This window comes from Lycium ferocissimum, unplaced genomic scaffold, assembly GCF_029784015.1.
Source record: "Lycium ferocissimum isolate CSIRO_LF1 unplaced genomic scaffold, AGI_CSIRO_Lferr_CH_V1 ctg5470, whole genome shotgun sequence".
Lineage (NCBI taxonomy): Eukaryota > Viridiplantae > Streptophyta > Magnoliopsida > Solanales > Solanaceae > Lycium > Lycium ferocissimum.
This window is the reverse complement of record NW_026725998.1, coordinates 14,950-42,073: the sequence shown is the minus strand read 5'-3', so window position 1 is coordinate 42,073 and position 27,124 is coordinate 14,950. Positions and strand designations below refer to the sequence as shown.

The following is a 27,124-nucleotide window of genomic DNA, read 5'->3' as shown; positions in this document are numbered from 1 at the left end:
CCGTTGATTTGGTCCAGGTTGAACCTGTCCGTTACACTTGTAAGTTTGTGACATCCACTATTTCTAGAGATTCCTTCTTTAGATACTGAATAATTTTTTTTTCCTTCACATAATGTACAGCGATACGTTTGACTTTCATTTTCAAGAGCTTATCAATGAAATTTTAATTTATATACACCATCATTAATGTTAGTTGTAATATCATATAATTTGGTCCCGGTTGGACCTCTATGTTTGTGATAGCCGGTATTTATGGATCTTATAGTATTTGGTCCAAGTTGGACTTCTATGCCAGGTTAAAAAGGGCAATTCGCCATCTTTAAATTTTGCCCTTCATATTTGAAATCTTTAAATTTTGCCCTTCGCTAAATCCCATTTTCGATTCGAACCCACACAAAAAATTTAAAAAAAAATTCGCAAGGCAAAGTTTAAATTTCGCTTATGCCCCCATCTGATTGAAGAATTAGCAAAGTTATGCGGACCCTTCAACATACTTATGCCTTAAAGGGAGTGACTTGACATAAGTATCTGGGTTCCGCATAACTTTGATAATTCCTTCATAAGTTTATGCGGGATCCGGCATAAAAGTTTGCCCATTAAAGTATGCCCCCGTCGCATAAACTTGTTAAGATTTACCAAACTTATCCGATGGGGGCATACTTATGCCTTATGGGCAAACTTTGCCTTGAAGCATATATATGTATTTTTCAAGCATATATACCAAAGTTACATGGAAAAGTATTATGCTACAACCAAATGTCCATCCCGCATACAAATTCACACTTTGACCGGCAATACAAGATTAGCAACTATTGATAGACTTATGAAATATTTTCCCATCTTACTGAAATATTTTCCCATCTTTATTTTGAATGCTCCATCACAAAAGGATTGTGGTACTGCATTGTTGGTATGGGGGTACACAAGAATGAATGAAATCACATGGATCTCACACGCGCTAGACACAAATCGAAAGTTACGCTCCATTACTTCGCATTTTTGGTATGCTAGTGGCATTGGTTTGGAGAGAAAGGAACTACTCGGATTTCAAAATACTCGATTTCTTCCTCGATAGACTCACGAGAGATTGCACAACATATTCACATCAAGAGAACAACTTCAAATGGCAGAGCTCTTTGCTACATGAATTGCTATCCTAGCTAAGTGTAGTTGATTAAAGCTGGTTGTTGTTTTTTTAATGTAATAGTTGCTCCTATTTGACTTATACAAGTTAGTGAGTAGGAATTTTACCATGTAAAGGTCGACTTCAACTTTGTTTTATCTGAGTTTTTTGGATGGAATAAAATAGACTTTCAACAAAAAAAAAGTTTGCCTTATAAGGCAAAGTTTAAATTTTATATGCCCTCCGGTCTACCTAGAAGGACTTTGCCTTTAGACCTTAGTTATCTATGTTTCTTAAAGATTGTATCTTGGATCCGGCATAGCCGCGAAATTATTTTTTTATTTTATCTTGGAGATTCCTTCTTTCATATATTCGCTCATCTTTTCCAAGAAAATTTAAAGGCAAATTTGGAAGGCTTAAATGAAAATTTAAAGTTTAGTGGAAATTTAAAGACCACCCCAAACGAAGGGCAATCCGTGCAAAAAAATGGTTAAAAAGTACATCATATTATTTCACTGACAAAGAACCACTAATTTGGTTCAGGTTGAACCTGTCCGCTATACTGAATAGTTTTTTTTTCTTTTCACATAATATACAGAATAAATTACTTGAGATAATTTCTCCAATTATATATATACTTTTTTGCTGTAAATAATTTTCAGGGATTGAAAAACCTAAAAAAGGGGGGAGAGTTTCATCAAAATTACAAGCCTCTTCCCTCCCCTTTGACTTAATAATAATTTTTATCGGAAAACTTAAATATCTTATTAATTATTGTTTCAAAAGTAGAGCACAATTATTGGTAGAACAGTTATTGCTTGACAATTTCGTTCAATTTGCAGCCAAAAAAGAAAAAAGGAAGAAGAAGACATTCAATCAATCTTTGAGGGGCTTTTTGGAGTCTTTTTTCATTTCAGCTCATTGGGCGTGTGGATCTAGATCTCAAAAGAGCCAAATTTTGGATTTTCAACTGGTGGGTTTTTTTTTGCTCAATTTCTTGATTATTGTTGGGTTTTTGCTATCTGTGATCTCCTTTTGTGTTGAAATCCTGATGTTCTTTGGATGTAATTTTTTATTGGGGTATTTACGGACCCTCAAGAGTCTAAAAGAAGAAGTTAATAAATTTATGACCATATACGAATTTGTATATATAGGAATTTGCAGGAAAAATTTGGTCATCGGATTAAATCATGATGTATTTCTTTGATGTAATTTCTAATTGGGGTATTTACGGACCATCAAGAAAAAAAGTTTAATAAAATTTATAGTGCAATGCATAATGATATTAGAATGTTGGATGATTTAACTGAAAGGGATTTGCAGAGGTGGGGCTTGAAATCAACAACAACATACAAAGTGTAATCCCATAAGTGGGGTCTAGGGGGTAGAGTATACGCAAACCTTACCCTCCTACTTTGGCAGGTAGAGATGCAGGGGCTTGAAATCATGATGCTTTTTCTTTTGATGTAATTTCTTATTACGCAGACCTCAAGAAAAATAAGAGTCTAGAAGAAGAGAAAGTTAATAATTTTATACTGCAATGCATAATCATATTAGAATTTGTATATATATGATCAAGAAGGTTTAGAAATTTTGCTTTCCACAGTTGGATGATTGAAGTGAAAGTGGTGTATAGGGATTTGCAGAGGAGGGGTGAAGATGGGGGTGATGTCAAGGAAAGTAGTGCCTGCATGCGGCAGTCTCTGCTTCTTTTGTCCATCATTGCGCGCAAGGTCAAGACAGCCTGTTAAACGCTACAAGAAGCTCCTTGGAGAGATTTTCCCCAAATCACAGGTTTATTTCTCTCAAACGCCGTATTTCTTTTGATGTCATATAGGATTTTCAGTTTTCTTCTGATGCTTATTGTTTTGTCTCATGCATTGCAGGATGCTGAGCCAAATGATAGAAAGATTGTAAAACTTTGTGAGTATGCTTCCAGAAACCCATTGCGCATACCTAAGGTAAACATTAACCTTTTTTGAAGTTGGGACAGAATACCCTCTCAAGTTTTGTTGAAAAACTGATTCATGAAAACTTCAATGTTTCTCTCTTGTGCTCTTCTTGTATTTTAACTTTTAAGCATGTCTGTCCTGTGGGCAACATTGTACTTCTCCATTCACAAGTAGCAATCAAGTCTTTTAAATGATTTTTTCTTAACGGGAAATGCATTTCGTTATGCAATTAAACCATAACGAGTACATACTTGAGAGGATGGTTTTATCACAAATTGAAAGCAGTTTGTAGGAGTTCAGCCTCCAAAATTTGCAGTAATGTTCTAAGATAAGAGTTCAAAAGCCGCTCATGAAGTGTCTGCCATAGCTTTATTTTACTACAGAGGTCTTTTTAGGTCTGCTCCCTCAATTAAGCCATGAGGGGGTTACTCTGTAAGAAAGCTGAGCTCAGTCTCTCCGTGAATTCTTTAAAGTGTTAAAACAAACCTCCTTGTGTCATATTCATCCTGATAAATTGTGGCCATGAATTTTCACCCATGTATCAGAATTTTCATTATGTAGTATTGGGAGTTAAGAAGTTTCATTAATTTCCATGTTTGTAAAGCTTTATTGGTGTCATGAGTCTCCTTAATATGTGTATACTAATTACTGATCAATGTGATTCAGATTACTGAATACCTGGAGCAAAGGTGTTACAAAGATTTGCGAAATGAGCACCTTGGGTCAGTGAAGGTTGTTACCATGATCTACAGGAAGCTGCTATCTTCATGTAAGGAGCAGATGTAAGTTTGAACAATTAATAGAAGTACTTGTGTAGTTTGAATGCCCTTCTAAGGCTAGGATTTATCGGCATTTATTAGACAAGGAAAGGATAGGAACAAACCATAAGTTTATGAAGACTCTACTCAGTGCTAAGCTTAGATTGGAAGATTAAGCCAGATCTTAGGTGCGTGGCTACAATTATTTGTGACAATTGAAGTTGAAACTATATTGCTCGGACTCTCCTAAAATGTCGCCGGGTGCGTGTCGGATCCTTCAATAGTAGTGTATTTTTGGAGGAATAGGCACGGGTGCGGCAACACTTTTGAAGAGTCTGAGCAACATATGTTGAACATAAACAGCTGATATAAAGGAATGGATCTTGCTTATCAAAAAAAAAAAAAAAAAAGGAAAAAAAAATGAAAAAAGGAAACGGATTCTGGAGAAATATGGATCTTCTATATTTTTATTCTCTAAAATCTGTTTGTGGAGAAGCATCATCACAAGACTGCTTGATAAGTTCTTTTTGGCAACAGTGAAGAAACTAGACGAAAGAGTTTTTCTTGTTGTCTTCAATTTCAAGAGGACTACAAAGGCTCTTCATTTCTTATATGCATACGTTTTTACAAGAAATAGCTTTTTTTGTTGGTTTTTCAACCCCATGGCGTAATTCTATAAAGTTCCATTTACCCTTGAAAGAAAAGGTACACAAGAACTTAGAACTTAAAGAATGAAAACCTCAGCAGTAAATTCCTCTTCCTTTGTAGAGGGGCTGTTGATAGATCTCAACTGGTTATCAAGAGTTATGTGCTTGATGGAAATCCATATTAGATCTACCCCTGTTCTGATAAGTTGTTCCTGTCTGTTACTTGTTTGAGAATATTAAAAGAGTTTGGAGTTGATAGGGAGCCTTGGAGCAATGGGTAAAACACACACATGTGACCTAGCCGTTGAATTAGCCACTGATGCTTGTGTTAGGGTAGGCTGCCTACATTACATCCTCTTGGGATGAGCCTGGACCATGCGTGTACATGGGAGGCTGCGTGCAGCGACTGCCCTTTATTAAAAGAGTATGGAGTTGTTAAGCACTTTTTGGAGAAAATCAAACAAAAGAGTTGTTCCTAGAAACTTTACAGAAATCATTTGATAAAGTTGACCTTAAGAAATACCTATGCCCTCGCAAATAAAAGAGAAAGACCTAGTCGAATATCTCCTGAAAACTAATGAATGGGAAGTGCACGAGCAAACTGGTCAGAACTCTAGTTTAGGATGGGGGAACTGCTTCATACCTTTTCAAAAAGGAAAAAAAAAAAAAAAAAAAGATTAAAAAAACATCTCTCTTGGTTCTGCTTCATGAAGATGTAGTTTATTCAATGAAATTGTTTTAGATCTTTTCCCACTTTTCCTTGGTGACATATATTCTTTCTTCCTGCTGCCTTTATTTTATTACTGATGTTACTGATAGAGATCTAGTTATTCTTGAAACTAGGCAATGAATCATAATACTGAAAAACAATTTGCAGTCCCAGTAGTCTGTAGATGCCATCTCAAATATGTCTAGACACTAACGTTACCATTCTCAAAAAAAATATGTCTAGACACTATTCAAGTAATAATGCGTAATTGTTTCCTCGGAAATTTCCGACTTGAAGATAGGCTATCTATGCTGTTATAGTTGACTAATTAATTTTTTATGTAAATGTTTCTTCCCATATAACATCAGTATCTATGCATGTGATATGCTTTTGCACTATTGCACTGATACAATTGAAGTTCTGCACACAATATTTACCTAAGTTACTTTTGACTTTTATGCAGTTAGAATGAAATGTAATGGTTTAATTGTTTAAATTTACAACTGCAGGCCACTATATGCTACTAGTCTATTGGGGATTATCCGCACTCTTTTTGAACAAACACAGCATGATGAAATGCAGATTTTAGGTTGCAACACTCTTGTCGACTTCATCAATAGCCAGGTTTGTCTGCCTATGGAAAATAGATGTTAATATGTACGGTTCATCCCCAGGAAAGACTATTTTGAAGTAATTGTACCAAGAACGTAGTTTCTGAAGATGTACTTCTGTAGTTCGTGCAATATAACTGCCACTGGATAATTTGGTCATGAATCATTATGTCTTTTACTGATGTCTGTTAGGATAATAGTGCTGGAAGTACATTGTAATTCTATGAGGAGGATGTATACTTTTGATGGATGAGTAGAGTAGTATTAGTTATTTCACCTACTCCAAAAAAAAGAGTAAAAGAAGTTATGGTACTGCATTTTCTATCTTCGATTTTAAAGGTGTTTGATCATCTATTGGCTTTTATAAGAGGTTTAACTCTAGAAGAAACAAGGGGCATGTTTGGTGGGTTGGTTTTACCCTTGGGAGTGGTCTGAGATGAGGACAATAGAGTGTGGTTTTGATAAATGGATTTAGAAGAACCTGGAAAATATTTGGTTTATGCTAAAAAGTGGATTCAAGCTCTCTTGCTTCTCCTTATTAATCAGATGGATGGTACTTACATGTTCAACTTAGAAGGCCTCATACCTAAACTATGCCAACTAGCTCAAGAAGTTGGAGATGATGACAGAGCCTTGCGCTTGCGCTCTGTAGGAATGCAAACTCTGGCTGTCTTGGTAAAAACTCTCTCTCTCTCTCTCTCTCTCTCTCTCTTTTGTTGTTTATTATTTATTTAATTATACTTGCAAAAATCTCAAGTACCCATAACTTGGAACCACTTCAAGTATTTGGGTGTTTACTGATATTCGGAATTACTAGATTTTGGTGACATAGACTCAATGATAGTACCTTCTTTGAAGGATGTATCTGCATTTATTGTGGCACTGTACTTTTGTGTGTTGGAGTTATTTAACTCGTCTCAAAGACTAGTTTCTCATTGTGCCTGTCCAAACTCATTGTCACGGCAGACAGCACCTTATTCAATGATAAATATCTACTTATATGTCGTGTTTGGGCAGCTAATTCTGCCAGTTTTCATCAGATATTTAGCTAGTGACTGTAAAAGTTTCAAGTGTATAAAACTCATCCTTCAGGGACATCCAATAAAATTGGGAATTTTCAAGTGTATAAAACAGTAGCTTAACTTAGCCCGGTAATTGAGAAAAGGTGCCTGTTTGTTTCAATACTTCTAGTGCAGCTTCTATAGCTGGGATAAGAAGCTTCTTTATGAGGTCTAAACATTAATTTCTGAAGGAGTATCTTAGAGATTACCGCTTCCGTTTCTTTAATTAATCCAGAGATGATTCAAAGTTTGTGAAGAGAACAGACAGGGAAGTAATTATATCTAGCATTAGGTTCAGTATTTGCTTCCTTGTATTTCTCTAATTTCTCTCTAGGCTACACTGTGGAGTCTATTCCTTTCCTTTTTTGACCTTTCTTTACGTGTGTTTCATTTGTTTTTTTTTTTTTTTCCGTTTTTTCTTTTAGGTGTGGTTTATGGGGGAGCAGTCTCACATCTCCATGGACTTTGATCATGTAAGATAATTTCAATGTTACTCAGTTATTCAATTTTCAGATCATGAGATACTCCAATTGCCAATTCATATTTCTAATGTTGGCATGAAAATAATGTAGATTATCACTGCGACTTTGGAGAATTACATTGACTTCACAGTGAACCTAGAAAATGGACAAGACGGTAAACAGTCTCAACCTTCAGAACAGTGGGTTCAAGGAGTGTTGAATACTGACGATCAATACTCATCTTTCCCTCATATGAGCAAGAAGGTTTCATCCTCTATCATGAATGCAAATACAAAATTGACATCCTCAATGTAAGATTGTACGCCTAAAAAGGCAAAATTCTTTTTCCTCGGGCTGACAATGTAATGGATTATGCTTACTTTATATTATTGTCTAACTTTAATCAGAGAGACAGCCAAGAGCCCCTCTTATTGGGCCAGAGTTTGCTTACATAACATGGCCTTACTGACAAAAGAAGCAACTAGTGTACGGCGGGTTCTTGAACCTCTTTTTCATTGTTTTGACACTGAAAACTATTGGGCTTCAGAGAAAGGACTCGCCTGCTCGGTGCTCATGTATTTGCAGTGCCTGTTAGAGGAATCAGGTGATTCATGGGCTCCTTGTTCCTCTTCTTCTGCTGAGATTAATATTTGTGATTTGTTCAGTCTATTGCTCGTTCAATTCTCCCTAATACTAATTTTGACCCCAGGTGAAAATTCCCATTTGTTGCTATCCATCTTGGTCAAGCACTTGGATCACAAGAACATTGTCAAGCAGCCTGACATACAGATCTGTATAGTTAATGGGGTCACACACTTGGTAGAAAATGCAAAAGAGCAAGCTTCCGCAACAATAGTTGGTGTCATTAATGACCTGATTAAACATTTACGGAAGTGCATGCAGTATTCAACTGAAGCATCTAGTCCCAAAGACGGATTAAATAATTCTAACTCCAATCTTCAGTCTGCCCTAGAGAAGTGCATATTACAGCTCTCAAAGAAGGTTTGTCTTTGATAATTTGGTTTTCAATTGGCCGCAAGCATGTGCATTATACTCTGAAGTTTTCTTTTCTTTTACATATGTACCTTATAATTTAGCAAGAAGTTGCGAGTAAATTGGCTTCATCTAAGTTACATGCAATCCACTACCCTTTGTTCTGTTCCATATGCTTTCAATGTTTTTTTCCCTATGTTTTTGAGGAAGCACTTCACTTTGCAGATGGAGAGTTGAAGTTGTGCCTTTTTGCTTTAGCTTTCAAGGTTAATAAAGAATAGTTTGCACCAGAAATGCATGCTTATTAGCCCTATGCGTTTCACAAGACTTGAATTTGACATTTTTCTTTATCAAGTGCAAGTTGATCCTGCTTTAATAACCTACTGCGTACTGGACCCAAGGGGAGTGCTAGTTCTAATCACTGCAAGTGATTAAAAGATGAGCATTGTGTATCCAGCAGCCTTTTATTTGCAGTTTGTTTTGCCTACTTCTTCACTCAATCCCCATAATGAGCCTTTCATAGAAATAGAAATCTTTTGCATTTCCTAAAATTATATCAGCAAGTAGTTTTAGAATTCTAATTTGGACTCAGTGTAAGATTTGATGCAACTACTCTTCTAAAGGCATACTCAATCGATAAATGTATTTGCTTCTGGCACTTTTCAAAGGCCAATAGATGTTGATGTTTTCAGTCAAAACTGTGATGATAATGAGTTGGTCAACTTTGATTATAGTTTCTGGGGAGCAAGCAGCTTGCTATCACCAAGTCCAATTGATTGCAAGCATCAACATCCTATTTGCCTCTGGTAGAGTGCAGGAACCAAGTGCTATTAGAGGGTGAATGTTGTATTTTTCTTGTCGCTTCTAAGTTTAGATCTTCATTTGCTTATTTGCATGAGCATACCCTGTGCATTATGTTTTAGGTGAAGGTAGTTGTTTTTATTATGACATCTATGTCATTAGCAGGTTGCTGATGTGGGCCCTATACTTGATATGATGGGCATGGTGCTAGAGAACATCCCAGCGAGCACTGTGGCAGCTAGATCAATGATTGCGGCTGTGTATCGCACGGCACAAATTGTTTCTTGCATTCCTAATGTGTCATATTACAGGAAGGTAACTAGAATCTGTTGTTGAGCTCCTGATTCATGGTTTTGTAACTTTTATGTTGTCTAAATGGTGTTATCTGCTTTCAATCATCCTCAGGCTTTTCCAGATGCTCTCTTTCTCCACTTGCTCTTGGCAATGTCACACACTGACCATGAAACACGAGCTGGAGCACACCATATATTCTCCACTATGCTTATGCCACCTGTCAGTCCCTTGTCATCTCTACATAGTAGAAATTCTTCCCAGAGTATTCCAGACCAATCACCAAGGAAGTTGGCGAAGGTTAGAATTAAGAGTTTCTCTATTCAAGATGGAAATACAGATGGAAATGGTTCTAGAGATGGATTAGTGGGAGAAGAAAATGAAGATGTCAGTCGGCATTCACATCTATCTGCTGACTCTCGATCTCGAAGTCAATCCTGTGGCTTCATGGATGCGCTACCTGACAAGAAACCAGTATGGAAGAACTAATGTCTCTTCTTTTATTTGCAAGAAATATCAATGAATTCGTTTTCCTTTTAAGCTAATTAAATGTCTAATAGTTTGAAATACTTCAGGATCTTACTTCGCTTCGGTTGAGTAGTCACCAAGTGAGTCTTCTGCTTTCATCTATCTGGGTTCAGGCAACAATGACTGATAACACACCTTCTAATTTTGACGCGATGGCCCATACGTACAAAATTGCTTTACTTTTCACTCGATCAAAGGTTAGATCCAATCTTTTTTGTTGTATATAAACGTTTTGCTGTTCCAGTTTTCAATATTCTAGTGGCAAATCCTTGACCATAGGAATGTTTTCTTTTCTTTTTTTATTTACCAAGAAATTCTTTCCATTCACACAAAATTCAGAATACTTCAAGAGAACCTACATCTATCCAAACACTTTTTCTACTGCAATCTATTTTCTCCAAATAAATCTTTGATAAAGCTATAAAAACTACAAACTGTTATAAGTCTTATATTGCTTGATCTCCATCTTCTATGTCGTTCTGCAACTGTTTTCATCAATCACATAATAGTTGGTCTTGCGAATTGCAGAATTCTAGTCACATGGCGCTTGTTCGGTCTTTCCAGTTAGCCTTCTCTCTAAGGACTATTTCTATGGATAAAGAAGGTGAGTTGAGTTCACTATCAAGTTCCACCATCTTACATGCTTGGGGAGTGCAATTATTTAGTTGGGGTTCAGATATAAATTGACATCAGTAATATGACCTGATGAAAACATCAATCACTTAAGAAGTTCCTGACTGTGTTGTCGATGTTTACTACTGTATCTTACAGTACGGAATTTCTGGTTTTATCAGCATTAATATCTTTTGGTGCAAATATTGACTATAATTTTATTTACTGCTTACTGAAGGAGGTTTACAACCATCTCGAAGGAGGTCTCTATTTACTTTGGCATCATATATGCTCATCTGTTCAGCAAGGGCGGGCAATCTCCCTGAACTAAGTCCTGTGGTTAAATCATCACTGACAGATGAAATGGTTAATCTTCAAAGCTGTTTGTGTTTGCTGAATAAGTAGTTGATTTCTTCCAATCTTGCTGTTTAGGCCGAATTTGATCAGCTCTCCATCTTTTCTGATATATATAGTTTGTTCAAATTTAATCTTGTGATAAATGTTTGGTTAAATAGGTTGATCCTTATCTCAAGTTGGGAGAAGATGTGAGGCCACAAGCTGCATCTATAGCATCTGGTAGTGAAGCATATGGTTATGGGTCACAGGAAGATGACATTGCAGCTTTGCAATCCCTGTCAACAGTAGAATTAGACGATGAGAAATTAAAAGAAATTATTATGTTGCACTTCACAACTAAATGCGGAACGTTGTTAGAGGTATTAACTTTCTCCTCTTCCTCAAAATTTGATGTATGATGCAGGTTCACAACCTCATAGGTGGTGGGACTGGGAAGTTTTCTGCTGGCAAGGCTGAGATTTATACACGTTAATGTTATCTTTTTGGGTCATTATTAGCTAGTTTGATTTGTTTGGTGAATGCAGTTATGATAGAGTAGACAGAAGATTGTTTCAAAACTGCAAGAATGATGTAGAAAGCATTAGGAGTCTTTCACCTTACATTCGTACATTTCGTAAAGAACCCAGCTTGTATAGGTAGCTTGGTACATTTGATGGAAGATTATGGTTGAATTTGGTTTAGTCATAGACACTACTTGTACATTGTTTTATGAGACCGAGTTGGTGTTGTAACAATGAAATTTATTGACCTATCAAAAAATAGCAGAGTAGAGATAAAAGTAGGTTGAAGAAATAGCTTCTTGTTTGGTTCCAAATCGCTCCTTACCCTACTGATATGATAACATTGTGTCTGTTGAAGAAGTCCCACATCGGTCAATTATGGGATGGATGGTCTCTTTATATGGCTTGGGCAATCCTCATCTCTTGAGCTAGCTTTTGAGGTTGAGTTAGGCTCAAAATTCATTTCTTTACATGGTATCTGAGCCATCGCAATTCTCGTTCATGGGCCCCCATATTAAATTGTCCATGCTCAAGATGTCCAGTCCTGGGCGTGGTTTTGTTTTTGGGTTTTTTTGGGGGGGGGGGGGGGGGATGTTGAAGAAGTCCCACATCGGTCAATTATGGGATGGGTGGTCTCTTTATATGGCTTGCGAAACACCTCTTGAGCTAGCTTTTGGGGTTGAGTTAGGCCCAAGATCCATTTCTTTATGGTGTCAACATAAGATGATTCAAAATGTGACTTGAAATCAATGAAATTAACATTCATTGGTCACATACTAAGGCCTGATTCTGAATAATATATCTTAAAAAGCTGGTTATTATATCTTTTGAATGTTAAAAGAGAGCTATTGAAGAGCCTTCTCTTAAATGCTTCCATGAGTTTTCTGCTAATGAAGGATGAGAGTATTTGATTGCAGCATAATCTGCTCTGATAAAGAGCTCATAAGGGGAGGATTGCCTTAAGACCATATAAGGAGATCTAGACCCCATCCCACAAACGATGTGCGACTCCAACATGCTCAAGCTACAAACATGTTGTAGAATTCTTTATGCAAACTCACAGGAAATGGATCCGCTGTCAATATATTCTCTTGTTTTTCTCTTCCATATAACGTCTATGGAATGGAGAATCTCCTGGTAGGGAGTGCAAACCGCTTCCTCCTTTAATGGGCACTATGCGGTCTGAATCTGGATCTGGATTAGTCGGGCTAGTGGGTTCCGGATACCAGATGGTTATACCCAAAAAAATCCCTCTTATGGATCTTAAGCTATTAAATAAATGAGCTTCTTAGGACAGAATTTGTTCTTATCTTCTTCTAGAACAGGATGTTGAATCTTGGCTACTGTTTTTCAGGATGAGTTAGCAAGCATAAGAAAACAACTCTTGGAAAGGTTTGAACCGGACGATGCCTATCCACTTGGGATTCCTCTGTATATGGAAACGCCTCACCCCTGCTCTCCACTTGCTCAGATTGAGTTCGAGACTTTTGATGAGGTTGTAGAGGAACCATTCTCTGTATTTGAGATATATATTTATTTATGTCTAGTTGGTTACTATTTTTCTTTTGTGATGTCTTGAAATTTTTCACCCACCCCAATGGAATGACTTTCAGATATGCATTCTAACAGAGTTGATTGTGTTTCTTTACTCTATCAGGTCATGGCACCTCCTTCCCTCATAGACGAAGAAGCAATTTCAGATGCTAATGGAAGCCAATCAGGTCGAAAGACATCTCTGTCTATCAATTCCCTTGACATTCTAAGTGTTAACCAGCTTTTAGAATCGGTGAGTAACTGCTTTGAAGCACATGTTTAGGAATATATGTGGAGTTGTTTATGAGCTAGATTAGCCTATGGATAGATTTACTCACATATTATTGACATTTAAACTTTGAGAATCCACTTGATCTTTGCACCATTGCAATGAGACTACAAAGGGGGAACAAAGAATAGAGTAATATGTTTGGATACTCGTCGCATCATGGTTCAGCCTATCTTTTGCCTTCCCATTAGTGAAGCATAGTAACGAAAAGGGACAAAATCGAATGATCTCCCCAGCCCCATCGTATCTGTGTTGTTCAGGCACTACAGTGGTGCCGATCAGGATACACGGAGAATATGCTCTGAGTGTGCAGTGGAAGCGGATGATCAGATTGATGGTGATGATGGAGAAATAAGAAGATAGGAAATGGAGAAGAATAAGATGATAATGAAGACAGATAAGGAACACAAAAAAGAAAAGAAATTTGATCATGTCTCTGGCTCTCTGTCAACCTACTTTCTCCACTTCTCTGTTCTACTTCGAATCGTGTTGAAGCCGCAGTTTGATGGGAACCAAGGGACACAAGCCTAGAAAGAGAGTAATCTTTAGCAAAACCCTAAAAGTTCTTGAAATGAACATGAGAGCCAAAGGGCTATGTTTAATCATAAAGGTGGTCAACCTGCAAACTTGTCTTCTGCGATTGCCACTTTCTTCTTTTTAATCAAGAGAAAGTCCTAAAACTACAAAAAAAAAAAAAAAAAAAAAAAAAACCCTAAGCATTACAAACTAATCAAATAATTTGCACTCTGATAGCTCTTAAGCTACATTCCGTTAACTCCTCAACTACCGTGGAACTAAAGGAAAATAAATCAGATTTACCGTAGTCTGAAAAATACACTTTTAACTTTTTTCCCCTTTATACCGGCATCAGCTTTCCTTCGGTCAGAAAAAGATTTGTCCTCATTTTGACTTCCCTTGATCATAGGATGCCCATGTGATCCTTTCTTTCTTTTTCTTTTTCCTGCCAACTGGAGTTCCTTCAAGTGTAACTCTCTTAATTGCATCTCCTTCCCTTTGTATAGTAATTAACTCCCTTATATAGCATATCAACATAGTTTACAATTTCACATGCCACAATTTCTCGTGTTCACAGGGGCCAGAAAGAGTCGGTCGTAGGAATTTAGAACTCCTAACAGTTTTTGTGATAGTGTACATCTTTTTGTTGATCCCTCATGTCACCAAAGTCAAGTAACAAAAGAAACATTTAAAAGAGGTAGCTGATGTCAGATATGTGAGAGACATGCCGTCACCTTTAAAAGTGTGTATGCTTTACAAGAGAAATACATAAGAAAATGGGGAACCCTTAAGACCGGGAAAGGATAGAATTCCAATGCCTGATTGAATTTCTTCACAAACAAAGCACACCACATGATCCCCATGATGTCAGTGGGGGTGGGACAAAGGAGTTTTTTTTGAAGTCATATTATGAGAAGTTCTTCTACACTTGGGAGGGATTGCCTTTCTATATATTTTGGTTGGATCCCTACAGCACCGAGAACCATGTCTTTTCTTCACTTGGTTAGCAGCAAGAAGGGTGGCCTCGATGGCCGAGAATTTGAGCTAGATGAAAAGTACATACGTCAATGGGTGATTTTATGTGTAAGGCTTAGGTGAAGACTTGGATCATCTTCTTCCACATTATTGGCTAGCTTCTCGGTTATGGTGGAAATCTTGAGATGGTTTGGAATACATTAGGTAATGCCAAGCACTATGAAAGATGTATTTTTGAGCTGGAAATTTGGAAGATGAGGAGAAGACACGTGGCTTGGAAGGTTGCACTTATGTTGGGTCGTTTGGAGAGAGAGAAATAGGAGTATTTTTGAAGTGGTAGAGAATGATTTTGTACATGTGCGGAAGCCTCTATTATTTTTTTTTGGAGCACCCATGAGGTTCCTTTATGTATAGAAGATCGGGTGTCATTTGTAGATGACCATATTTGTACGTTTTTACCTTTTGATAGACTTCTTGGATACAAGTGTTTTTTCCCAAACGTTCGATAAAACTTTATTACTTTATCAAAAAATAAGAAAATATAATTAAGAAAAGGAGAGGCTGATTTTAATGCTGTAGAAGACAAGTTCCTGTAAACAACGATGACTTAGGAGCATTTCACTTCTGTGGATCTCTTAGTTAATGAAATTGATTAGCTCATGTGACATGTAATTCTACATGCATAATTACTTAGTATTTCTTTTTGTTGAACATTGTCAAATTGGCTGTGGGGCTATGAACTATAAGATCAGTAGCATGTTCCTGTATAACACTATCTCTTGCACATGTAGGTTCTGGAAACTGCCCGACAAGTTGCAAGCGTCCCAGCTTCCTCTACACCGATACCCTATGATCAAGTGAAAAATCAATGTGAGGCCCTTGTTACTGGTAAACAACACAAGATGTCAGCCCTCCAGAGTTTCAAGACGCAACTGGAAACCAAGGCATTACTATCCTATAATGAAAATGACAGGAAGAACGCTTCTTTACCAAAGATGGTGAGAATCACTCTGTTTGTCCCTCTCTCAGTTAGTTTATCCAAGCTTCTTTTTGTGCTTGAATGATATATTTACTTATCATAATGTAATTGTTTGAACTTTTTTGGTAAACTGAATAGCTATATAGTCGTTAATTCAATATAGTGCAATACTAATTCATAACCTACACGATAAAGTGAAATATCAAAACTAGAGAGAGAAAATGTTTCCAGGCACGGTCCACGAGGAGAGTCTTATTTTAGCCTAGAGTTAGTCAAAACTGTCCTTTTCCGGCAGGCCATGGCCGGATTTTGTACGATGGGGGAAAATATTATATTCTGCAACGCAGGTTTCAAGTCTTACGACATTACTAGGTGCATTAATGGAGCAGAATCTTGGTACGAGTGGGTTGAACGCAGTCGGAATTTAATGAGGAGAGTTAAAATTAGCCGTAAAGTTTCAAAATGATTAGTTTCAGTATTTATTGAAGCTTCGAAGGTACAGGCGAAAGCATTCAAGAGGTGGAAGTTGAAGGACCATTTCTCAGAGTTTTACTGCACTCTTAATTACAACGATAGCGGCAGATATATCAGCTTTATTGCCATTCAGGGACAAAACAAATCGATCATTATTACACCGGAGACTACATTCAATGCTGGTTGGGGGAACATTGCTCACAAAATAGCAAACTTTATTTATGAACCAGAAGAAGTACAAGTTCAACAAAACACCGTGAAGCAGCTTGACCAATCATTCAAAGAAGCTTGCATCAGCAACAGATGGACGACAGAGGCAACAAAACAGGCACATATACAAATAGTGGATGACTGTATTAAGATCACAGGCGGAACTTCGAAATCGGAGAAAGATCTGTTGGAGAGATGCCTCGTCGGAAAATTCCAGAGCCCACCACAGGAGACCCCAACCTTGAATGATGTGAGGAGATGGGCATGCAACAACTGGAAATCAGCCATAGGGGTAAATGTTTTTGCTATGAATGATGGACATTTCATGTTCGAACTTCCATCAAGAGTTTCGGCAGAGAACGTAATGTCAGGGGAATGGGTCTGGAAAAAGATGAAGTTGCATTTAGAATGGTGGAACCCAACTACAGGGTGTTGGCCGGCAGAAATAAGGAGAGATTGGGTATGGATCAGACTTCTAGGGTTACCCATGAATTTGTGGTCCCAGGGAATATTCAAGCAGATCGGAGACCAGTGTGGGGGCTTCATTGAGACGGAAGAAGAGACATCCCTCAAAAACCATCTTCACTGGGCTCGTATCAAGGTGAAAGGCGACGGAAAAATGGTGCCGAAAGAAATAGAGATGACCAGCGAGGGGTTTACATACACCATTCCGGTATGGTGTGAAATTCCGGTGACCGTGAAAGAAGAGAAAGTAGAAAGAGAAGGTGGGGCTTTTGACCCAACAGTTAATATAGGAGAAAGAGAAGACGAGGCTTTTGACCCAGCAGTTAATAAAGGAAACCAGTCCTTTTTAGTGAAAGAATCGGCTAATATTAAGGGAACCCATGTGGGCACCTCGAAAGATGCGGAAATTTCAAATGGAGTGGCATGTGACCAGAAGGCAAAAGGGAAAGGACCTTTTTATCAACTACAGCGGGCCAAATTAAAAGAGAGGGATATATGGGCCTAGCTATTAAAGGCCCAACAGATGGGGATCAGACAAAACAATTAAATTCTGAGGCCCATTATGAAGACGTGGTAAATATCGAAATTCAGGCAAATATATCACAAATTAACAAGCGTAATAGGTTCCAAAGTCTGGAAATACAACAAGTAAAAGATATCGATTTCAACCAACTTGAACCAAGAAAGGGGGACTCGCCAATGGAGATAGCAAGATACAGAGAGAGATGAATCTGGGGTTTTGCAATTGAAGGCGCAAGAAGAAAATTCAAGTTTCATAGCAGAAGATGCAGTACCATTGAAGATTCAATTACCTGGGGAAGGAACCACTCAAATTTTGAGTACTCCGGTCTGGGTTCAGCAACATATAATGAGTATGGGTACAGAATTTGGAGTTAATTTCAAAGGGTGCGAGGAGAAGGCAAAGGAGCTGTTCATGAAGATTGACAATAATAAACAGGAGAACAAGGAGAAACAGGGGGATCAGGGAATTATAAAGAGGAAGGGGATAAATGAGCTAAAAGGATTAGAGTTGAATACCAAATTCATGAGTTATGGTACCAGGAGTAGGGGGGGGGGGGGGGATATTTGGCTATCAAGGATCAATGAAACTAAATATAGTGTCGTGGAATGTAAGGGGGCTGAATTGTGCTAAGGAAAGAAACAGGATCAAAAACATATTACTTACTTAGAAGGCAGATGTGGTATGCTTCCAGGAAACGAAAGTGGAAGGGGAAATTGCAGAAATAGTAAAGGATGTATGGGGGAATAGATGGGTGAGTTATGTACAATTAGAGGCAAGTGGAACTAGGGGTGGAATTGTTATAATGTGGGATAGAAGGGTCTGGGAAGGAACACTCAGCAGTGTGGGAGCTTACTCTGTTTCCTGCAGTTTCTCAGGGATAGATAAAGACTTCAACTGGCATATTACAGGAGTCTATGCACCAAATGATAGAGTGGAGAGGGAAGAGACTTGGTGGGAGATTGGAGCAGCTAGAGGGTCAATTTCAGGCCCGTGGGTGCTGTGTGGAGATTTCAATATTGTCAGACATCCTTCGGAGAAAAAAAATTGCAATAGAATCAGTAAAGCAATGACGAATTTCTCTGATTTCATTGAGGATATGGAATTAATAGATCTGGAATTATCAGGGGGGAATTTCACTTGGAAGAAAGGAGACAGATTCACCATAGCAGCAAGAATTGACAGGTTCCTCTTTTCTGAAGAATGGGATGCAAACTTCAGAAATATTAAACAATCCATTATTCACAGAGTGACCTCTGATCATTCGCCTACAATGTTGCAATGTGGAGGTTGGGAAACTACAAATTCCTACTTTAAGTTTGAAAATTGGTGGCTGGATATAGAAGGTTTCAATGAAAGAGTGAAGGGGTGGTGGGATTCTTTCAACCACAGTGGGAAACCTGATTACATTCTGGTAACAAAGCTAAGAGCTTTAAAGGGGAAATTGAAAGAATGGAGCAAGACAGCACAAGGCAATCTGGGAATTCAAAAGCAGAAAGTGTTAAGCCAACTAGCTAAGTTGGAGGAAACACAAGAGCAGAGAGCTTTAGAGGAAGAAGAGATAGCCTCTAGGCTAGCTCTCACCATGGAATTTGAAGATATAGCCAGAAAAGAAGAGACAAAATGGAGGCAAAGATCGAGGGCAACTTGGCTAAAACAAGGGGATAGGAACACTAGTTTTTTTCACAGAACAGCTAATGCTCATAGAAGAAGCAACACAATTGACAAGCTGAGGGTTAGAGGAGAAACAATAACTAATCCAACAGAGGTGCAAGAGGAAATTGTTGATTACTATGAGAAATTGTATACTGAGACAGAGGACTGGAGACCACAATTAGACATGAGAGATTGCCCCATGATTGAAGATGCTGACAATAACCTCCTGCAGGCACCATTTGAAGCTCAAGAAATTCTGGACAGCATAAAAGCTTGTGCAGGTGACAAAGCACCAGGCCCGGATGGATTTACCATGGCATTTTTCAGTCAGTGCTGGGAAATCATCAGCCCAGACCTAGTTGCAGCTTTTCAGAATTTCCATAAAGAAGGAATCTTTGAAAGGAGCCTCAATGCCACTTTTGTGGCACTCATTCCAAAAAAGAAGGGAGCAGTGGCGTTAAATGATTTCAGACCAATCAGCCTGATAGGGGGGGTTTACAAGATCATAGCTACACTACTAGCTGAAAGACTGAAAAAAGTTATTCACAAGCTAGTGGATAGACAGCAGATGGCCTTTATCAAAGGCAGACAGATCATGGATGCAGTGCTGATTGCAAATGAATGTGTGGAGTCTAGACAGAGAAGCCAGAAACCAGGAATTCTATGTAAGCTAGATATACAGAAAGCATATGATCACTTGAAATGGAATTTTCTTGTTCAAATGCTACAGAAGATGGGTTTTGGTGCCAGATGGATCAGATGGATAAAGCAATGCATTAGTACAGTTAGATTCTCTGTCTTGATTAACAGAACCCCAAATGGCTTTTTCCCCTCTCAGAGGGGTTTGAGACAGGGAGACCCCTTATTCCCATTTCTCTTCATCTTAGCAATGGAAGGTTTGAGTAACATGATTCAAACAGCGAAGGTAAAAGGTTGGGTCAGGGGATTTCAGGTGGACAACAGATTAGTAAATAACTTGGAAGTAACTCATTTGCAATATGCAGATGATACATTGGTTTTTTGTGAGGCAGTGGAAGAACAAATACTGGTTCTGAGGGTCATCTTCATCGTATTTGAAGCAGTATCAGGGCTACATATCAGCTGGGGGGAAAAGCTTCATTTATCCCATCAATGAAGTAACAGATTTGGAAAGTTTGGCAGAAAAGTTGGGAGGTAAAGTAGGAGAACTTCCAACAACATATCTAGGCATGCCTTTGGGAGCAAAAAGCAAGTCTAAGGGAATATGGAATGGGGTGGTGGAGAAGTGTGAGAAGAGATTAACAAACTGGAAAAGTCAATATCTCTCCTTGGGAGGAAGACTAACTTTGGTCAACAGTGTGCTTGATGCTCTACCTTCTTAAATGATGTCAGTTTTCCCTGCTCCAGTGAGTGTGATAAAAAGAATTGATGCCTTAAGAAGGAATTTTTTCTGGCAGGGTAATGATGACAAGAAAATGTTCCATCTGGTCAATTGGGAGGAAGTAACAGTGAACAAGAAAGAAGGAGGTGTGGGGATCAGAGACATGAAAATGCAGAATAGAAGTTTGATGATGAAATGGTTATGGAAATTTGCAACAACTGACAATATGCTATCGAAGGAGGTCATCTCTGCAAAGTATGGTATGGAGAATAGCTGGATGACAAATGTGGTGACAATACCATATGGTTGTAGTGTATGGAGAACAATCAGAAATCTATGGCCTTTAGTCATAAACAGATCCAGTTTCAAAGTTGGCAATGGCCTGAAAGTTTCCTTCTGGGATGACAAGTGGATTGGTCATGAACCTCTAAAGCAACTCTATCCAGATCTATACACATTATGCCTTCAACAACAAGCTACAGTTGCTGAATTATGGACAGGACAAGGTTGGAATTTACACCTCAGAAGACATTTAAATGACTGGGAAATGGAAAGAATAGCGGCCTTCTACTCCACAGTTGATCAATTCAATAATTTAACAGGAGAAAGAGATACTATGGTTTGGAAGATAGACAACAAAGGTTTGTTCACTGTAAATTCTGCTTATAGAGACCTGAACACATCAAACAACCAGAAGGTAGGATGGCCATGGAAGATGATATGGAAAACTAAAATACATTACAAGGTAAATTGTTTTTCCTGGCTATTGGCAAAGGAAGTAGTGTTGACTCATGAGAATTTAAACAAGAGGGGGTTCCAGTTGTGCTCTAGATGCTATTTATGTGGGGAACAAGCAGAGACAATCAACCATCTTTTTTTACACTGCAAATGGGCAGATCAGTTATGGAAGATATTCATCAGTCTGAGGAAGATCAGGTGGGTGAAACCAGGGAGCATTAAAGGAGTTCTTAGCTGCTGGAATAGAGATGGCAATGCTGCAAGACAGGAAGAGAGATGGAAAATTGTCCCAGCATGTATTTGGTGGACAGTATGGAAAGAAAGAAATCAGAGATGTTTTGAGGGCAAACAAAGTGACCTACAGAATTTTAAAATGAATTGTTTAGCTCTATACTATTTTTGGTGTAAACAGGAAGTTTTAGGTCAAACTGAAGATGTTTTTGATGTTTTAGATTACTTGTAAGGAAGAATATAGATAGGAGATCAAGCTGTAAGGTGTAACATTTTGAAAGGGGGACTACATTCTTTTTGATGTAGTATACCTGTGGATATATAGTTAACTGTTACCATTATCAAAAAAAAAATATAGTCGTTAATTGATAAATAGAGCTCTAAGTGCTACAATATCCTGTGATGCAGCTTTGTTTGATGATTAGTCTTCCCAAGAAAAAAGTTACAGTACAAAAGTCAAAGGATTTATAGCATTCCATTAAACTTACCTGCCAGCATATAAGTTGAGCCCTCGGGTCCCAACCTGATCATCACAACAAGCTCTAAAACATTATATAGACCTATGTGAAGTCTCAAAGCTAAGGTACGGGGTGCAAATATTCAAAATGAGGGGTTGGGATGTTATATTCTCCCCCCCTCTTAAACAAATATTCATCCTCGAACGGGTTTAGAATTATACCGAGCTGTCGAACAACTGCCGATATCTGCTGTGTGTCCGACTCCGTCTCCCAAGTAGCTTCCTGTATTGGACGGTGCTTCCAATGCACTTTCACCGAAGCTATCTCCTTTTACCTCAGTTTTCCCAGCTGCCTGTCCAAAATAGCCAACGACTCCTCGTAGGTCAAATTCTCCTCAAGCTGTACCATATCCAACTTCAACACGTGGGACTTATCCTCAATATACCTCCGCAACATGGATACATGAAATAGGATGTACTGTTGTCATGCCTATGCTCCAAAACCTCAAACGCGCCTATGAATCTCTGTCTCAACTTGCCTTTCTTCCCAAAACGCATCACATCCTTCATAGGGGAGACTCTCAAAAGTACTTTTTCACCCTCCATGAACATATACTTCTTTAATGTTAACGGGGAATCTATTCAACTAAATTAGGAGGCTTAAAACTAGTGGTTTGGATTCGTAATTTGCCTTGAGTTTGTGAAAAAGTCATCTGGCTTAGTAGATCTTTTCTATCTTGCATGGGTGGACCTTGGTTCAGCTGGTCATTATCGCACCTTTCACTCACCAAGTCTTTTTTTTAATTTTTGAGAGACTGGTACTGTTGTATTCCTCAGCATTAAGGGTATGCTGGCGACCTCCAAAAATGGAGAGTAAAGAAAAAGATTTTAAAGATAAAGATAAACTTACAGTGCTCCTAGTAAATGTACAAGGTCATCTACATTCTCTATACATTGTTCTTTACACCAAAAATAGACAGATACAATACAATTCTCCTTCACTTTCTGAATAGAATTTGATGTATCTTCAAAACATCTCACATTTCTTCCTTTCCATACTGTCCAACAAATGAATGCGGGGATTACCCTCCACCATTTTTTCTGGCTCTTGCTTCCCCCTCTTCTGATCCAACAGGTCAATAAATCAGCAGTATATTCAGGCATTGTCCATTTGACTTCTGCGAGACTTAAGAACATTGACCATAATTGTGCTGTAAATCTACAATGAAGAAGGGGATGGCTGTTTGTTTCTCTTGTCTGCATACATAGAAAACATCTGAGCACAACAGTTCGGCCTTTTCTCTGAAGCACCTCTTGAGTTAGGCATGCCCTTCTTACAACCAACCAAGTGAAGCATTTCACCTTTGTAGGTGCTATACTTTCCCAAACATTCTTCCATAAACCTGGTCTCCCTTCACTAGCAACTATGTTTCTTTTCCTGTACAACCTCTTAACATAAAAGGCTCCATCAGAGTTGTGTCTCCATCTAATAGCATCCGGTATATTGGTTGTACCAGTGAACAAACCAATATCCTTCAGAAGTTCTGCCACTCTTTCCGCCTCCCAATCATTCAGATGTCTCCTGAAAAGCAGGTTCCAACCTTGAGGTGTCCAGCAATCACCAATTGTAGCATTCGGATTTGCACAAATGGAGAACAGATCAGGGAAAGCATCCTTAAGTGAAGTTCCATTTATCCAAACATCATACCAGAACAGTATCTTAGAGCCATTGCCCACTCTAAGACATGTATCTTCTTTCAGCATGTTCCACAAAGCTCTGATAGTTTTCCAAACTCCCACACCATAAGTGTTGTTGACTTCATCTGTACACCAATGATTGTGTTGTTCATATTACTTTGAACACCCTCTCTCCATAGTGAATGTTCTTCCTCATTAAACTTCCATAACCACTTCATCATAAGACAATTGTTGTGTAGCCTTAAGTTCCTAATGCCCATCCCCCCGTTTCTTGCTTTTTTCGACTACCTTCCATTTAACCAGATTATAGCCTTTTCCTTCTTTGTTACCGTGCCGCAAGAACTCTCTTCTCAGTTTGTTTAGCCTCTTGATCACCTTGGTAGGGATAGGAAACAAAGACATCACATAAGTGGGCAAAGAATCTAGGACTGAATTTATTAGAGTGAGCCTGCCCACTAAAGAAAGATACTGAGCTTTCCATTTTGCTAATTTCTTCTCTGTCACCAAGTCTTTTTAGATTGAAGAATTAGAAAATTCAGAATGAAAGGCTTGATTCCCTCAAGCTTGGTTGGGAATTTATTGTAATTACATGTGTATACATTGTGGTAAGTTTTATAATTACAAAATCAAATCAACTCTAAATAATGGCGCATCTTGTGCTATCTTTAACACTCCCCTCAAGCTGGAGTGGATATATCATAAGCTCCAAGTTTGTTAAAAAACTCTCTTCTTTCAGTGGCAACAATCTCACTAGCATTCTTAAACAAGTGATCATTGTATACTTGATCATCATATATGTTACCTTTCTCAAAAAAAAAAAAAAAAAAAAAAAAAACTTGATCATATATCTGATCCATAAATCTTAATCTAATTGAAGAAGTCCATGATATGTCACTGTGGTAATAGTGGGAGAACTTCAATTGGAGGAAAAGTGAGGTCTAATGTCACATGTATTCGAGAGTAACCTTTTTTGGGTCAGATTGAGGTTTCCAAGGAGATCTATTGCTGAGAATCCAATAGTAGAGTCCCAAAGCTATACCAAGAAAGTGATACCGTTGAAATGCCAGGATACATCTAGAAATGCCAAAAAAAAATGAATATCAGGCGTGATATATAACTGGAGAGTGCTGGAATACTACTAGAGGAGCCGAAAGAGTGATATCAGATTTGCTATACCACTATATATGCAGGAATAACATCTTTGCAGCCTCGGATTTATGATTTGAAGTAGTGCCAGTGTGAAATAGATGTTGGGGACCCCACTCTGGATGAGCTGATGTATGGCGAGTCGGCTAATGCTGAATCTGGCGAGAGAAGACGTTGGAATTTGTCTCACGTGCCAACGCGTGTATGCAGTTCTAGTGAAACTGATGTGTGTGTGGTTGCCAATACCGATGGGCTTCTCGGCCTGAGGTCATTGGAGCTTTGCGGATCTTTTGGATCGAGGGTGATGCTTAGAAATAACTTTAAACCTCCAAATTGAAATTATTTCAAATCGGGAGGATTGTTCCTTCACAGAGGCTTATACTCTTTATTGTGAGAAAAAGAAAGAAAAGAAAAAGGATTTTAGAATTTTCTATGACTGATGCCTCTGATTCCATGTAGAATTAGAGAGAATGTACAGAAATTACAAGTGAATACAGTTTGGTAAGTGTATAATTACAAAATCAAATCAAATCCTAATCAAATCAACCAATTAATAGTAAATCTTGTACTACCTTAACAGTGACGGTGTGTTGAGTTCATCAAAAATGAATAAAGGTAATTCTTTTGCAATGGCAAATCGAAAGATTTTTGGAAAAAGGTTTGGTGTTACCAGACAACACTAGATGATGGATCATTTGACTAAGTTTGTTGGGGTACTTCGCTGACCCTTTTCTGAAGAAAGGTACCAAAGTTTGACTTCTTAAGAATAACTAAGTTGAATATTGGATAATGTAATTATGATAGAGGTGTATAGTCTATAGTGATTTTCAATAGCCAATGTCCCTCTAATCTTCTTGATGTTTATAGAGATTTTGAGAGCTTCCATAACCTTGTTGTCTTTGGAGGTACTAGAAATTCAAGTATTTGGGACTTCAAAAATAAGAAAACTTATTACATCCAACCTTAAGAAAATTGATTTGGTCTAATTTTCTTGTTATGAACTATGTGGATTTACTTCTATCTAGCTTTTGATCAATTCTGCTTTTGCTAAAGGTATGAGTTAGCCTTTCAATATATCATTGTATTAGGACTTTATCTAGCATATATGTATTTTATAGGGACCTTGTATGCTGTACATTAATTCTTTACGGGAGAACTATTTTTATCTCAAGTTTATAATTAGCCTAACTCTACCACCCACTACATTAAAGCTATACGTTGAGATCATGCAAATCTACTTGACATCTCCCTTGATTGAATCTAAATCCACTTGGCTGAAAGTTGGATCATTTTGATCCTACTAATCTGGAATTTTCATTTAGCTGAACTAGGAGTACAAAAACTGGAATAGCTTTGCTATTGCTGAATCCAGGTTAGCCAATTTGCCTAAAACTATCTAAACATTCCGTTGTACATCAGTGCCCAGGTAAATACGCATTAGCTACATGGAAGATTAAGATCATTTCCTCAGTAATAGTTTCTAGTACATCGTTTAACTTTGATCAGGAGGTTCTACAGGTGACACTGCTCCTGACATGGAAAAAGAAGAGAACGTTCTGTCAAAATAGGGATACCGCTTTATTTATTTCTGTTGTGATATATGAAATGTTTTCCTCGAGATCCTGAAATATTATTAGGATTTTAAGCTGTTCCTCTTGCCTTTGTTCAGGATATGGTGCTTCACCAGGATCTACAATTATCAACAGTTGAATCAACTCATGCACAAAACTATCTCTCGTGTTCTCGGGAGTATGGACAACAGTCCTTTAGGCTGCCACCGTCAAGCCCCTACGACAAGTTCTTGAAAGCAGCAGGATGCTGACTGTGATGTTTTTACTTACACGTAACTTCTAATACTTGTAAGTATTGTCTCAGCATGTTCATATCTCGCCGTGCTCACCCAAAGCAGTGTCTTATTCTATTCTTTCATTTATACCAGAAAGCACTTCACTGTTTAGCACTTTCTAATGTAATTTAATGTGTATTTAGTTCATATTAATGTGAAGTGTGCAAGCTGAAAAACATAAGCGGAAAGAACTTGTAACTTTTTTAGTAGCGGAAAGGAAAAGAGAAAAAGAAATGATGGTTTGTAGTGTATTTCTACCTTCTTTATGTATCTTTGGTGAACAGGTATGTCTATAAGTGATCACGCCTTATAGAAACTGTTTTGTATCTTTGCTGAACTGGTATGTCTATAAATGATATTTTATGGTTTTCTGAACGGAGTTTCCAGGGTGTGTTTCCAACAAATTTTCGAAGTTCTATGTATTTTCTTGATTCTTTCCTCCATGATTCGAGGGTTGAACCAGCGTCCTTCTCGAACATAGGATGATGGGTACCTCCTTACGATATATTTGATCATCAAGAACGTTGGGTAGCACTTCGTCATTTCAGGTTGATCATTGGGAAGAACTCGGTTGACCGCTGCTTTCTTGTTAAAGAACTATGTAGTTGATGTTGGATCTCACTGTTT

General features: G+C 38.0%; 1 protein-coding gene across 4 annotated transcripts; it reads left to right on the top strand.

Moving 5' to 3' along the window:
• The first annotated feature begins 1,711 nt into the window (after positions 1-1,711).
• On the top strand, positions 1,712-26,872 carry LOC132044927 (protein SEMI-ROLLED LEAF 2). Of its 4 annotated transcripts, none has more exons than XM_059435466.1 (20): positions 1,712-2,096; positions 2,760-2,917; positions 3,010-3,084; positions 3,742-3,857; positions 5,699-5,813; positions 6,347-6,475; positions 7,287-7,334; positions 7,434-7,633; positions 7,730-7,926; positions 8,032-8,324; positions 9,282-9,431; positions 9,522-9,881; positions 9,968-10,132; positions 10,464-10,539; positions 10,786-10,913; positions 11,063-11,263; positions 12,759-12,899; positions 13,062-13,190; positions 15,509-15,715; positions 26,321-26,872. In XM_059435466.1, the coding sequence occupies exons 2-20, from the start codon at positions 2,783-2,785 to the stop codon at positions 26,471-26,473; spliced, it is 3,018 nt and encodes a 1,005-aa protein (XP_059291449.1). In that variant the 5' UTR covers positions 1,712-2,096; positions 2,760-2,782; the 3' UTR covers positions 26,474-26,872. The 4 variants fall into 4 exon arrangements, with proteins under 4 accessions (XP_059291449.1, XP_059291448.1, XP_059291450.1 ...); XM_059435465.1 differs by having other exon boundaries at positions 2,730-2,917; XM_059435467.1 differs by having other exon boundaries at positions 1,713-2,096; positions 2,730-2,917; positions 9,983-10,132.
• The last annotated feature ends 252 nt before the right edge of the window (positions 26,873-27,124 follow it).